Source organism: Caretta caretta, chromosome 3 (genome assembly GCF_965140235.1).
Source record: "Caretta caretta isolate rCarCar2 chromosome 3, rCarCar1.hap1, whole genome shotgun sequence".
NCBI lineage: Eukaryota > Metazoa > Chordata > Testudines > Cheloniidae > Caretta > Caretta caretta.
Genome location: NC_134208.1, coordinates 132,467,709 through 132,483,988, shown reverse-complemented (window position 1 = coordinate 132,483,988; position 16,280 = coordinate 132,467,709). Strand labels below are relative to the sequence as shown.

Genomic DNA, 16,280 nt, shown 5'->3' with positions numbered 1-16,280 from the left:
TCAGTATGCACCTTCTTAAGGTGTGCACTCGCGCAAGATGCACATTAGGTGAAGTGCGTGAGGAGGAAGAGGAGCCCTTGGCAGATTTACTGAGCACCTTGCACAGAACAGGGCATTCTGGTGGTAACTAGCCAAATAGAAATTTCATAGTCTGAAATTTTCCTTTTATTTGAGGGGTGGGGGATGGGGACGGGGACGGGGGAGAGAGAATTCCATTAAAAAAAAAAGTCTAAACCTTTTAAGAGAGTGAATATTCTGATTGAAAGTTTAAGTACTCAAAAGTTAAGATATATCAAGGTCGATGTTGCCCATAATTACTTGTGGCAGCAAAGGTTACTGTATTTCAACACTAGAACAAGAATGATGAAAGTCTAATGACGTTGCTGCTACTGCCTAAAAATCTGTTTTGTGGAGAATTTCACATCCAGAACCAAGTATCTGGATCATATGGAAAATTTAAGTTATGTAATCAGATATGTCTATTTTTATGTGAAGAGTGGAGTAGAAAAAAATTCTAACAAAAAAATTAGCTCATAATTTATCTGGACTGGATTTTAACTTTGATTTTCCACTATACTAAACTGTGGTGCATAGTAAAGGGGAATTCTGCTTAACATCATTTTGAGACTTTGGACTTCAAGCTATTTGCTACTTCTAATGCTTTAAATAAATCAATGTATATTTAAACATTAAATTTTCAAGTCAAAGCAGAAATACTCTGGCAGTATTTTGTTTGTCTAAAAGAAAACCTTACTAACTAATGCAAGCAACAGGAATTAGAGAATTCATGTTTCTCTACATGTTAAGAATGTAAACTAGAAGCATAAATAGCTTCCATTTATGGAACACTTTTAATCTGAGTCATAAAGCAATCTACATATTTCAATTTACAGAAATCAGCTGCTCCTGGGTTGAAGCATGTTATTGTTTAACAGTGTACAGCAACACTACATGACCGCGAAGGACAGGCAGCTTGTTGAAAATTTGTGGGTTTTTGATTAGGCAGAATGTAATAACCTTTATGCTCTAGCCTATTTAGTTCAACACCCCACCTCCTTTGCAAAAAGTACCATAGGATTTTTAAATACATGTGTGCGGGACCTCCTCTTTATTCTGTCGTGTTTGAAAGATTGTATTTGCAAAGGCACAATACCCCTGGAAGCTATGTTGGGGCATTGGTTCAGTACTAATTCAGATGAAAGGGTGCCACTTACTGGAACTACTAAAATATTTCTGAAGTGCCTATCGTGCACTATACGGGGGCTATAGAATGCTGGTTGATCTGTCTGGAAGGGATAATTACTTCTCCCTCCCAGTGAATGATCAGCATGACACTACCTTGAACCTGCTTAATGTATGAAATATGAGACCACAACCTAAGATGGTCTGGCTGCAGACTATACAATACAATTTCTGAATGTGATTTGGTTAATAATTGTATAGCATTTACTGGAAAAATGCAGATTCATAACATCAATGGCAAACCCACTTTGTCTTTTCAAATGACAATTTCCTCATATAAATGATATTAAAACAGTAGAAATTAACAGAAAATCTTCTCCCCCTATTCCCCATAATCCTACTCTATCAAATGTACTGAAAAAAACTAACAATTAAACGGGTTGTATTATGTAAATAAACATCACTGTTTGTTTTCCAGGGTTTAGGAATTCATTTGTTGTATTTTCATCCATTTTATAGGTACGCAATAACAGTGTGGTATTTTGATGCAGATGAAAGAGCACGAGCTAAAGTAAAATATCTAACTGGTAATGAATCACTTTTGTATATTATATATATTCTTGGCTTTCTGGAAAAGATGTCTAAATATTCTTAACACCAGTCACCAAGAGAGGGTTAACATGACTTGTGTAGTAATGTTTTAGAAGAACGGTGGTCCAGGGGTTAGGGCTCTAGCCCAGTGGTTCTCAAACTTCTTTACTCATGACCCCTTTCACATAGCAAGCCTCTGAGTGCGATTCCCCCCCCCCATAAATTAAAAACACATTTATTTATATATATATATATATTAACACCATTATAAAAGTTGGAGGCAAAGCAGGGTTTGGGGTGGAGGTTGCCAGCTCGCGACCGCCCCCATGTAATAACCTCGCAACCCTCTTGAGGGGTCCTGAGCCCCAGTTTGAGAACCTCTACTCTAGCCTGTAACTTGGGAGACGCAGATTCAGTTCCCTGCTCTGCCAAATGCTTTCTGCATGACTTTGGGCAAGTCACGTAGCCTCTGTGTATCTGTTCCTGGTCTGTAAAACTGGGATATTACTTCTCCCCATCCCTAATACCTAGGATAAATACATTAGAGAGTAATGGGGGCCTTCCAAGTACCTAAAATATAAGTTAATTTTAACAGTTAGACAGGACTTGATAAATCCGCTTGAATGGAGTGTGTGTATTGAAAAGCAAAGAAAGCTAAAACTGAATATCTGGAATAAAAGAATTGAGAATGTATTCATTTACAATTGTTGATTTTTGTGATAGTCGCTGCTTCTGCAAGGCTGCCCTAAGCCCACTTAGCTAAAATCTGCCTTCCTCTTGTGGTTTGCCCTTCAAGAGGAAGTTGATTTAATTTTCCTGTGCAAATAAGCAGGCTTTATCAGAATGAGCGGCTTAGCTCTGCTGCCATCCATGAAATTGATGTGAAGTAGTTGATGGCATTGGCAGTAAAGGTCAATTTAAATATTTTTGCATATATAGTTATAGGGCCAGATTCCCAGCTGGTGGGAATTAGAATACCACTACTGAAGTCAGTGGCTCTATGGTGACTTTCACCACCTTGAGAATCTAGTTCTAATCTGACTTCCTCTGAGTCAATGAGAATTTTGACTCTGATTTAAATGGGAGCCAAATGTGGGAGCAGATGCACACGCTGCTTACGATTCCTGTTTATCTTGGTACAGTTGATGACATCACAGACTCCTAAAGCAGTATGAGGAATGTAGCTCCTTCTCTGCTTTTGGTGTCAGTTTTCCAGGGAATGCAGAAATCTGAGCACTTCAACTGTGGCCTTGGTAGATGATAGGTCTTTCTTTTGGTTTACCATTAATATGTATAGATTTAAAAATTATAAAACTAAATACTTGATTTCTGTTAATGATTTGGAGACTTAAACAGTTCGATTTTACTTTAAAGTATTTCTGTTCACTTCTAATGAAAAGGGCAGGAGAGGTGGCAATTTAGGGTATACCTCAAATAGGATGTTGTATATTAAAAAGGATAAAGATGTAACAAACTTCTCTTCAGTAATTCTCTTCACAAAAGTAAAATGATGATGGACCAAATGCTGAGGTTCCCTTGACTTCTTTGCAAGTTTACCTGTGTAAGGACTGAGCCCTACGCTTTTGAAATGGACTGTCTGAAGTTAGGCTCTTAACTCCATATTTGAACAGTTAAGTAAATGACTCCGTTTTCAGCCATAATTCAGTCAATTGACACCTACGATCCAAACTTTAAGCACCAAGGTTTGAAAAAATTTCTCCTGAATATAAAAGTAGTTGCTCAGAATTTGGCTCATCAGGAGGTAATAAGTATATGAATTTGTATTTTATTTTCTGAAGCGTGTTAAACACCTTTTGAAAATACCTATTTTGTATGGTACCAAACTTTCAACAGGAAGGCATAGAAGTGGCACAGTAGTTTTATTATAGCACACTCTTTAGCACATGCTTAAACATTATGCTGATGTATTTTTTTTATTTTTCTGCAGGTGAAAAAGGTGTGAGGGTTGAACTCAATAAACCTTCTGACTCAATTGGGAAAGACGTTTTATAAAGCATTTCATCTAGCCAACTCTCCTTGCTACTTTCCCCCAGTAAACTATTAACTTTTGAATGTGAATAATGGGATAAAGAAAAATTGACAAGAAATCAACGTTTTAATAAGGAAACAAACACAGCGTTTCAATGTTGCATCGAACAGAAGATTTTGACTGCTGAAGCATTGTGCTATGTGATTGTGACTCCAGACCTGTGACTGCTTATGTAAAGAAGATAAGCAATCAGTAAGAAATAGCGTACACATATGGACATGAAATAAGTGCCCTACATAGAATTTTTCCATTCTTATATTTTGCCAGACCTGTCATCCAATTCATCTCTCCCTTTTTTTATACGGTAAAGTTTGGATTTGGGGTAATTTTTGTATGACCAGGTACAATTTATCAAAATTGAGTAAAAATACAGTATTCTCCAAAATATCATTGATCTATTTTTGTAAAACTGTTCATACTGTTCTCTGCCATGAAATACCTAATTTAATATAAGAATTGCCAGTAACTGATGATCACTTTAATTTTCTTTACATCTAAAGTCAGAAAAGGAGCACTTTAATTACCAGCTAAAAACCTGATTGTTTTACGTTCATATCTCACACTAATTTGAACTTTTAAAGATTGCTGCTGTATTGTTTTTGACTGTCCTTTATGAAACTTGTTAACAGAAACAAATCACTATCTTACTATCAGCAACTTCTAATTCATGGTATTGTATGTTGAATCCACAGAGGGGAAGGATTCTGTTTTTTTGTTTTTTTTTTTGTTTTTTTTTAAGTGACTGGCACTAAGTGAACTTGACACTATCTATGCTGTAGGTGGCTTTGGGGACCTGGTAAATACCGTCAAGTTCCTAGGATACGTAAGGGCTTTCCTAGGCTTTTAGAGGTACCCAGAACCTCCTCCCTATGTATTTGACAGGAGAATTCCACCTTTTTCTTCCTTTCTGAAAGTTGTTCTTTTACTGTATATAAGTTAATAGAACGTTGAAATTCACAAACTTTGTGTTCTTGCTGAATATTGGTGTCCCATCTGGTCTGCAGGCTGGCACCTTGGTCTGTTATATAGTATCAAGGGAACATTCAGTACATTGAGGCTGAAGTGCATCACTACAAGCTTCATGTGTAATACATTTTCAGATTGTCACTCTGCTGAAGGATTTCCCCAAAAAGGCACTGGCCTTTGATCAGTCCTGAGTATTTAGCAGGAAAAAATTACTTTATTTTTACATTTTCATTTTTTGTAAAGGAAAAACGGACTTTACAGAATAAAGATGAGACATCCGAAAGCTTTGAAATTCTGTTACTTAAGAGATGGATGCTCTAGTCTTGAGCTTTAAAGTTTGAGAGAACAAAGAAAATCCTAAAAGGCAGCATCCAAATGTCTTTGGTATTTGAGCTCACCTCCTTCAATTTTTCTATCTGTCCTTGATTTCCTTACATAGCCAAAACAATGTGAGTGTACAGAAATATTTCTGTATATAATATTACAGCTTACGACAATTTTAGCATCTGTATAGTTTGTATTCAATCAGAGACCTTTTCTATGGAAAGCTCAGTAATTTTTATTAAAAAGATTACTATTCATGTAAAACATGAAAAAAAGACCCAACAACCCTAGTTTTATTTAGTGACAAACTGACTGGTGTGTGTGTGGAGGGTGGGATGGGGCGTGGGGGAAATTCAGTATTGTGATACACTGGAGGAGACCTTACGGAAAAATTCTCATTTTGTTCAGACCTTAATTAGTCCTCACCTTTTACAGTTTAGTTTCTCTTTCCTCCATTCCCAGAAAATCAGACAAGACACCTCTCTACTGTAAGTGCCTCTGCCAGCCTGACCAAGGAGTGCAGATCTTCATTACTGTCTGGTCTACAGTGTAGTGCATTGCATTAGGCCAGCTTTAACAAAACAAACAAACACACACAAAAAAGCCACCACTTTTCATTTTATCTGCTTTTGTATTATTTTGATGGAGATTTGATTGGTTTTGTTTCAGAAATGTACAGCATAAACCTTTCAATTCTGTTCCAGTCCCTCTGTAATTCAAATGTCTATTGCTGCAGGTATGCAAAGTATCAAATTCTAATCACTGTATAGGTTTCTGCTTGCCAGAGAGGTTAAAAAAAAAAAGTGCTTAATTTTTTGCTTCATCGTTTCTTGTCAATCATTACAAAAGGGTGAACAAATCAGAGCAGCCATTTCTTTAACAGTATCCTTTTAGAAACTGTTCATTTCATGTCAGTTGAAATCTTCAATCTTAGCGTCACAAAGCAGGTCCCTGTTTAAAACTATTTTTTAAACTGTCTTATGACCTGTATGTGTTTAGTCCTGGTTAAATAAAGATAAAGCTTCATAATACTATTTTTATTCATGACATTAGCCAGCTGTAACACATGAGACCTTTTTCTATAACAGGCAAAGAAATTCAGGATTCATTTACAGATTGCTTATAAAGTCATGTAATTTGAAAAGCAGTGTTCGTTATAAAGAGCTCTCAAGTTGCTTGTAAAGCTAATCTAATTAAAAAGATGTATAAAGGTTCTTGGAAACAACGTGGTGGTTATTTGTAATTATGTAACTTTTTAAAGCCTACTCCGCAGCAGCTAATTTATAATCTGATAAAATAGGGGTGTGTGTGTCTGTTTTTAGCATTCAGTGATACTACAGCTACAGTCAAGGGTCTGCCATTTGTTTCCTTGATAAACTCTGTTTTTAATTATCCGGATGTGTGGTTGTTTGTTTGTTTTTAATTGAGAGGAGGTTAAGAAAAAATTGGTGTCAGTTTTTAGACTTCGTGGATGAGCTGTATTGATGCAAATCGTGTTTTACACCAGTGCAATGAGTCTACATAGGGTGGGTGGTTTGTATTAGTGTAGCTACACTGGTGCAAAAAGCCCAACCCTTTACAGACAGGATTTTAGCACCTTAATGGGAGTTCCGTTGGTTTTGCAGAGTCTTCATGAATTTTGACCCTTGAGGACAGCAGTATCATGGTACAGTGTGAGCCAGGCTTCCTGCTGCATGTCGTTCACGAATCCATGCAGATTATAAATGCTGTTCTCCAAGCCTTCTAGTCAGTCCTTTCCTGGCCACTGTTTGGTGAACAGGTTTCTGTTTTGCTGTGCTTCTGCATCACTCCATCTCTTATAAAGTCTCTTAAATGTACTAGTCTTCCTTGCAGTTGGTTCAGTAACAGGCCTAGAAAATTAGGGAACTATCAGCCTGTGTTCAGTTTGTACTGCTTCAGTGCCTGGGGTTTTTGGTACTTTGGCACATCCATGGCATTTCTGGCACTTGGACTCAATCTTGCCCTGTTCCATTTTCTTTTATCAGTTTGTTGATGGCTACTTTAAAGCACTTTTTCAGCAGACCACCTCAGTGCTTTGAGGTCTGCTCAGTAGTTCAGTGCCAGGTAACTCGCTCTTCGTATGATCTTTCTATCAGATATGTCTAATTAGGAAAAAGGCCTCTTGGCAGCTTCAGATCATGTCTGTGGTGGACTGATATATTTATTGTACAGTAGACCATGATGTGCAGTGGGTATCAGATTTGCCATCAGTGTCACACAGTGGAGTAAAGAATGGTGAGAAGTGTCTCTGGACGCTTGGAAGGAAGACACCTGTAAGCCTGGTAGCAGGCTGGCACAGAGTGCTTTCAAGCAGAAATACTAGAAACAGAAGCCTGAGGCAGTCAAGACTTCAGGTTACCATAATTTAGTCCAGGGACTGGGAAGTGAAATGACCATGTTTGCATGCACACACATCTCTTGAGAGTCACATTAGAGTTTTGAAACCAGGCTAAAAAAAAAAATTGCATTTTAACAATCTATTCAAACAAACAATTGCAAAAAAACAGCAAAGATTGCTAATGGACTATAATACTAAATTTGCATAGTTTTTGCTGGTATTAAAATTTCTATTTTTATATCATGGTAATATAGGTTACTTCCTACCACTCTTGCTTAACCCAAAAGACATATAATGAAAACAACTTCTATACAAAGAATCCATGTGAGGGAAAAGCAGTTCAGCGCTATAAAGTGGTAACAGTTAGAAAAACAGCTGTTAGAAATGAGGTAGCCATTTATCTGATTAAGTTAATTAAGACATTATTGGGACTTTCACCTACCATCTGCACTTGGTCCTGTGTGTTGGTCATGAACCTCCGAGGGTGAAGAGCCCAGATAACCTAACAGTGTGTCTTGCTTACATTGACATGGCTTTCCTTCTAAAGCAGTGGCGGGCAACCTGTGGCAAATGGGCCACGTGCCCCATCAGGGTAATCCACTGGCGGGCCATGAGACAATTTGTTTACATTGACCTCCGTAGGCGTGGCCGTGGTTCGCTGTTCCCAGCCAATGGGAGCTGCGGGAAGCAGCGTGGGCTGTAGGGGTGTGCTGGCCGCCACTTCCCACAGCTCCTATTGGCCAGGAACGGCAAACCGCGGCCACTGGGAGCTGTAGGCGGCCGTGCCTACAGACAGTCAATGTAAACAAATTGTCTTGCGGCCCACCAGCGGATTACCCTGACGGGCTGCAGGTTGCCTACCACTGTTCTAAAGTGTATCTTATAGTAAAGTCTTCATTTCTTTATAGATCAGCCTTGCAAAACTCCAGTCTCCCAGCTTAGTAGGAGATTTTCAAGAGACTTATTAGTGCCATCAACTACTGCGGAATCTCAGCTTTGATTACAAATTTTTTTTTTTCCTAGTCCTTGTGGTTGTGAAGAAAACTTTAAATGTGAACTGCTACTGCACCAACATAGTCAGTCACTGTAAAGGGAGTTCTGCTCACTCTGCAGTGGGTTCTGCTGAACCTTCTGTGACCTTGGCTTCCCTAGGCCCATGCAATGGGAAAGTGAGTATTGTTACTACCATTAAGATTAGTGTCATCTGGTATGCAATATTATCATGGTTAATAGCAATGTTGCATTGGAAGGGTTACAAAGCATTTACCAATATCCATGTACACTTGCAGTCACTATAAACCAATCTTCAAAAATCCTGAAGTAGGAGTAAAAGCAAGTATCTGATCCAAATAATTTCATGTGTACAAGAAAGCCAAGTTAAAGGGACTTATAGCTGCTTTCCACCTATCCTAAAAAAAATAAAAAATAAAAAATCTACTTGCACACCCTTACCATAAAGAGCAATCTCCTTTTCCCCATTCAAACACACATTCATGGACAAATAGACTGGTTGTCTCTGTAACACATTCACACTTTCTCTTGCACACATGCGCAGTGCAGACAGATGGACTCACACAAGTGTACATCTGGACTCTCATACGTGCATGCCCTTCTCCCTGTGTATTCTCACCCCTTGTGGAGAGACCTGTTTTTACTCACATTTCATACTAAACTCATTCACACACATTTCATGCCAGTCTTTCTCACACCTGTCTTGTGCACCAACCCCCGACTCAGATTCAGTACTCAATCCCACTTGTCCCTGCACATTGTTCACACCCCAACTCAGCCATCCCTCCATTCACTTACTCTTCGCCCTGACATGAGTTCTCTTATGCCCCCAAATTCATCAACTCTTTTCCCCAAATTAGGCAACTATCTTCTGATTTGATTCTTCTCTCTCTTCACCCAGTAAATGTATCAGTCCTTCCTTCCCCCCACCCTCCAACCTGTTATCTCTCAGGAGTGTGTCTTCAGAGCTGCAGCAGGTGCCCGTAGGTCTAGCTGGGCTTCAGCTCTACCTCTGATGGCTGGTAACTAACCTCTCCTAGCTGCTCTGCTTAGAGCCATCTTTTAGTCCCCGATCGCTGGGCTGGGAGTTCCGGAGTCTCTTGCTTAGGGAGGGGCCAGTGGAGCTCCTGGGATCTTTGTCCACTACCTAGAATAAGGTGCTGGGTAAATTCGGCTGGGCTAGGTTTGGAGATGGCTGCAAAGATCAGCAGGAGTGCTCTGGCACTAGCTTCATCTGACTGGAATGAGGGAGAGGAGGCAATGGACTGTTACAGTCATGCTTTTAGCGGGGCCCCATTATACTAGGTACTGTACAAATACCTAAAGAGAGACTGTAATCTAAATAGGTGACAGAACGGGAGAAAGGAAGTCGGTAGTAACCCCATTTTACAGATGGACTAAATAAGTGACTTGCCCAGCATGTCACAGGAAATGTGCAGTGGAGCTGATACTTGTACCCATTTCTCCAGTCCAATACCTTAACCCAAGACCATCCTTCCTTTCAAGTAGCATCCGTCCCCTCAAAGTTCAGGATTTGGATCCAGTGTTCCCTTTTGGACCTGTCTATAAATGTCACTGCTGTTGGTTAGGGTCAGGTGTGATTTCATTTCTGTGCCAGTTTTCGATGTAGTGTGGGCAGCAAGCGGTCTGCTTGCTTTTAAATAGAAATACATCCAACATCATTAAAATACAAAGTTCTGACTTCCATCCACAAAAGCAAGAAAATGCACCAGTTGCAAGCTGATACCCTGTGTGTTGGTATTTCAGTACGTGTAAGGAAGAACACCTTCTGTTCAGCATAACCTACAAGTCCTAGAGCTGGTAGGGCAGGTTACTTGGGTTGTCATTTCACCTGTGAATTAGTTTACTTGTGTTAATGTATTGAATATGTTGAACACATTAAAAGATTGTTACAATACTGTGACACTGGTGTCACTATAACATGGGGCATGACGGGAACTAGTGAGGTCAAATTAGAATATAGGAATCTTAGCTCTGATGCAGCTCCATTGCAGTCATGAGGAGTCCTCAGTGGGAGTTGGCTTGAGCCCATCAAGGGCACTGTCCGCTTACATGGCATTTCTATCAGGTGGTTTTTGGTTTGTTTGTTTGTTTTGCCTACTCCTACCAGCAGCATCTACGATTATGGTAACTGAAAGGCAATACTGAAAAATTCTCTATCAGTTGTATCTACTTTTAATTTTACTTTGTGTATTTGGCAGCACTTGCATGTCAAAGAGAAGAGAAATATTTTCAAAGGGACAATGTGATTGTAAAAACCCTCAAAATTGATTGGGGGCGGGCCTCAGGAGCAGGTATAATAGCTGAACGTGCTTTTAACTTTTTCCAGTGGACTAGATTTCAAGGTGACTGTGTACCTTTTAACTAGGGAAGTTTGAGACTTCAAATGTTGTTTATTTCTTGACTTCCTGTGAGTAACAGACCGCTAGATACTAATACTGAGTCAGGTAGGTTTCCCTTTTAGAAAGGTTGATTAAAATCACACGGAGTTGAGCAAACCACAATGCATAATGTTTAGGGAAAGAGCAATAGAAAAGCATTTGTATAACAGGGTTGAAGAATAGTTTTGTGAATTTAACACTGTGTAACTTTTGGCTGTTTTCCATTCTTTGCAAGTAGCCTGGGCTTAAGGATTTGATGCTTTTTGTATGCCACACGTATTTAACAGAGCTTTGGGCATGTATTCAGTAAAAATGTAATTGTTGCACTGTGGGGATGTTTTGGGGAGATACTGCAGTAAAGGTACCCAGAAATGTCACAAAGCTCTTGGCTATATATTTAGTGGGAATAAACAAAAGAATCTCATAATAAAGACAGGTTTCAGAGTAGCAGCCATGTTAGTCTGTATCCACAAAAAGAAAAGGAGGACACCTTAGAGACTAAGCATAAAATCTTCTTCAGTTTCAATTTTTTAGGCCCCTAAACCACTTAAGTACTGTTGAAACTTCTACCCTAGGACAATGTTTAAAAAAAATTCACAACATAAAAATGAAAAAGAGGGGTCAATGATACTTTAGGTGGCTGGATATACATCTTTTTCTTCACCGAACATTTCATCTAATGTTAAGATCAAGAGTTTTCCTGTGACTTTAGTGTATGATACATATCCTAACTGGTACAAATAAGGAAGCTCATACAAGTTCAGGAGAGAAACAAGGATGTTTTTCTTTATCATATTCACTTATGCTTCAGCAAAGGCTGCCCAAACTGTCTATTGTATGTAGAATACTTGGCAAAAAAAGAAAAATTTACTAAGTCCTACAGGGGAAACAAGCCAGCAGCAGTGAGACGAGGGAACTGGGTCCCTCTGGTGGTTGTTTAAAATAAATATACCCTTTTTAAAAAAAAAAAACTCTTCTACATTTCCTACTGTTTTCTGCTAAAAATGTCTTGGGGTAATGAAAAGGAGGGAAAAAGTCAAATTCTTCTATGTATTTTAGGCCATGAAGTGTGGTCTAAGGCATATTGAACGTGAAAACACTTAGACTCAAGGTAGATTAAAAACTAAGTTCTTCAAAATTCAAAATACCATTGAAGCAGCAATAAACTATCTTCATTCATTCTCTGTCCCCCCCTCCCCCCCAGTGGATTTACTTTTTTTCTTTTCTCTAGTGGGCCATGTTCTCACTCTTCAGTTTAACAAAATAAATAAAGCCTCTCTTAGCTGCAGCTCAGGACTGGGTGCATACCCACAGGTAGGACAGAATGTTGTACATGGGATGATGGGAGAAATTGGGTCAGGAGCAGAGGATGGTTATGCAGGCACGGGAGGGAGATTAGTTGCATCAGCCTGCAGCCTACTCAACCTGCTTGCAGTGGCCCCAGGGGTTAGCACAATTCGTCATTCAAAAGACTAATGCTGAGGCCAGATCTCAGCCCTTTATTCCATGGCTGGCAGAGCCTGTTTCCGCTAGATGGCAACATGCTCAGTCCCTGAAGGAAGGGAAAACCTTGCGTTGGCCTGATCATGAGAAGGACGGAGTAGCTGAAACTCCCAGTGAACTCCCTAGGAGTTATAGGTGTTGGGTTCCTCCTCAGTGTGGCTCTACAGCACCCACCCATTCAGGACCCTACATACGGGTTTATAAACAACAAAGAATGCTCACAAGATGGTTCATTTCTGGATTTTTCTTTGCGCATGAGGTAAGATGAAGAGCTTGGTCTCTGAAAAGTTGTCTAAATTTTCTTCCAAGCCCCCTTGAACTTGTTTCTCCCTTCTGAGGAATTAGACTAACCATTATGGTCTGTAGACAAGGAAAAGGGTCTAGCCACAATTGTGTTAAAAGCCAGAGACCTAATGAGTGTAGGAATTCTGCTTTCTGAATGCCCTAGGAAAAATTTAATTTTAAACACCTGTTTCTCCGGTCTCTTTGCTGTCTCAGGCATCCTCAGGAAGAGCTACTGCCTGGGATGAGTTTCTCCACTGGCCCATTGTGAGAGTTGTGTCCTTGATGGGCCATCAATACATAGCTGTCTAACCCTGAAGTAAATCCACCTGGTGATGAGTCACCCAGGGATACAACACAGGTTTATGATACAAGTACACAGTCAATATTCATAACTTCAAATACAAAGATACCAGATTTAACCAGGATAATCATACCTGCTGGATTGTAATGTTTCTATTGACACCTTACATGATACACTTTGTACAAGATTGATGGCAATTATATAACAGTGGTAATATAAATGGTCATCTTTAATCATCCAGCATCATAGGAGGTACTATATTCTTCATACATAAAGTTGAATCATTGATAGAAGTGTAAAACTTAACCTTCTACAAGAAGCACCCACAGCAATACGCTGGAAAGAGAGCTTAGAGGCATGCTAATACCTTCCAGTATACAATAACTATGGAGTCTGCTGCTTAAAGAGCTTTGAAACTATCTTCTACAACTATTGTACAAGAAATGCCTGGCTACCATTATACTTAATCATACAGCTTTTAACAGGCAGAAAGCCAGATTTTTTTTCAAAATGCTGTCGATGATTGCCAAATTCTTTAGGCAATCCAGTTTTGATTGATTGATTTTTGAAGGTGTGACAGGCCAACCCAAAAGACTTCTCAGAATGCTTTTACACTGTCAAAGATAGAATTTAGAAAAACTCTCACTATCCCCAAAACATCCCCCAAATAACTGACATGGTAGTTTTTGATTCTGTAAAGAAAGTGGACACGGGTAGTATGTAAAATAACACTTGTTAAATTTGTTGTTACTGACAACTGAACAGGTAACACCTAAAATTACTTAACAGCTTAGAAAAAAAATCTGTGTTCAATTTGTTTACTTTGACCCTATCCAAAAAATGTTGTCAAATGCAGTTTCACTGTCTCTGGTTTCTGTAGGTCTTTCATGCTGTACTAGGTGGAAAAAAATAGTGAGGGGGAAGATTGTGTAATTGATAGGGTTACACAAACAGACAGAACTTGAAGTGGATAAGTGCATACTTGAAACTACTATTAAGTTATTTTTTTAAGCCAACTAATAACCTGTAAGTCAGGAAACTTGCTTTCTTTCACTATATATTAAGTTTTGTGGAGGCATTTGTACAACTAAAATACATATATGTCTATCTAAACAAAACTGATGATAAAGAAACAGGTCACATCAAGTCCTAAGATCAGTAGTTGTGTGATCATTTTAAACTTACTATTTCTGGCAAAGCATCGAAAACATCCCCTATAACTCTATGTTAAGTAAAAGATGGAGACCGTGGAAGTTAGTGCAGCCTGTTTTTAACCAAATCTACACTATTTACTCCTGGGGGAATTCTGTACCAAAAAAAACTAAAAATACTGCAGAAAGTATTTTAAAATTCTGCATATTTTATTTGTCAAAATAACACAATATAATCACTCCAGTTTCAATTATTCTGGTAATTTATTTAAACTACAATGCAGAAAAAAGGCACAACACGTAAACTAGATCCTGAGCTGTAATTGAGCCCCACTGTGCCACTCTGGCACAGAAAAAAAGCCAGAAAGCACATAGCTCTTCCCAGCTGAGGGTTCCCTTGGTATGAAAAGAGTCCTGACTCCTGTTCACTGCCTGTCCCTACACAAGAAAGAGGGAGGGGTGGGGAAAGGAGCCCAGTCAGAACATATTACACTCATGCACTCTCTAGGGGGGGAGGGATAGCTCAGTTGTTTGAACACTGGCCTGCTAAACCCAGGGTTGTGAGTTCAATCCTTGAGGGGGTCTTTTAGGGATCTGGGGGAAAAATTGGGGATTGGTCCTGCTTTGAGCAGGGGGTTGGACTAGATGACCTCCTGAGGTCCCTTCCAACCCTGATATTCTATGATTTCAAAATTCCTGAAGATCACCCACTGGGGACCCATCACCTGGCATATTTTGGAATAACAGCCCCCTTCCCTGTACTCCCTACCAATCATAAATAATGTATTGATGAGTTTAAATCAAGCATGTGCTTGCCCAAGAAGATGGCCGTATCACTCAGGGGACAATAAGATTAAGCTATATGCAAAAGTGCCTTCTGCTGTTCTTTGATAGTGCACAGGGAAAAAGAAACCAAGTCCTAACCATGTAATGCTTTGCACTGTAGATCAAAAATAAACCTTGGAATTGCACCCAAAAACAAATGGGAAGACCATGCAATGAGAAAATGACAGAAAAGCAGCTAGGATTAAGGGCTGCTTATAATCTACTTTGCAGCATCAGTGGACTCTGGGCCATGTTCAAGAATTCATGGTGCCTGCAGCAGATGACTGACAGCCTTTTGGAAGAAGAAATGACTCAGGCAGGGATTCAGGTTAACTGCTGAGATGGATGGAGAATGGGAGTGGGGAGCATTGGAGACAAAATCCCTTTGTCTAATAGTAATGTGCTAGGTTTGACCCTTTATTTCTAGTTATTAGTCAACAAATACATGCAGCCATATGCTCAGTATTAAATCATAGACAACTGAAGACCAAGTGAGAGCAGGAAAAATCAAACTCACAATTTATGTTGCCTACTGACCATCTCCAGAAAGGTCAGTAGTAAACAGTTCATGGAGCATATTTAATAGAAGATTTTTCAGTCCAAAAATTTAGACCAGTTCTAATCATTTAGATTATGTCTACACTACAAAGAGAAGTCAACCTATGTTAGGCCAACTTAGAGCAACCACAGTAATTACTGTGGTGGCTCGTGTCCACAATACCTTCCTTAGGTCAGTGGGGCACATCCTCACCAGGAGTGCTTCCACCAACCTAAGAGGGGCAGTGTTGAGAGCTCTGCTGGTAGCTCCCTGTCAGGAGCTTGGATACCCCACAGGCTCCTACTGGGCCACCCAGGGCTTCTCAGCTCCCTGTTCCCCACCAGGAATGGGGTCCAGCCACCTGGCTCACCAGGGGAGTGGGGGCAGCTGGGCTCTAGCTGCCTGGTTTTCTTGTCAATTTCAAATTGGCCACTTACACCACTCTGGCAATGTAAGGGAGCCTTTAAACTTTTACACCTGTTTTATACTCTTGGGGGAATTCACTAACAATGGGAACAATTCACTAAGCAGGTAGTGTTAACATTCTGCTCTGTCTGAGAGGACAGGGCCAGCCCACACCTACCTCCTCAGAAACACACTGAAGCCTAGCCCCTCCATACCAGGACCATTGTGATAGCGAGTGACAGAGTCGCTTGCTCGCACAGTCCCAATCCCCCTCCTCTGGCAGTGATTTACATCTCCCCTAACTACTCCTGATGCCCAAATTGACACACCTATGCTGCCCTGGAGGGGTGCATCAGCGCTCTTATGGCTTCTCTTTACTTCCTCTTC

General features: G+C 39.8%; 1 protein-coding gene across 1 annotated transcript in view; it reads left to right on the top strand.

The window, feature by feature from the left end:
- Nucleotides 1-6,505, top strand: part of EGLN1 (egl-9 family hypoxia inducible factor 1) — a 47,037-nt gene extending 40,532 nt beyond the window's left edge. The window contains exons 4-5 of the mRNA XM_048843887.2: nucleotides 1,702-1,769; nucleotides 3,722-6,505. Coding sequence (XP_048699844.1) covers nucleotides 1,702-1,769; nucleotides 3,722-3,786 — 133 coding nt within the window. The 3' untranslated portion in view covers nucleotides 3,787-6,505. The remainder of the gene's footprint in view (nucleotides 1-1,701; nucleotides 1,770-3,721) is intronic.
- The last annotated feature ends 9,775 nt before the right edge of the window (nucleotides 6,506-16,280 follow it).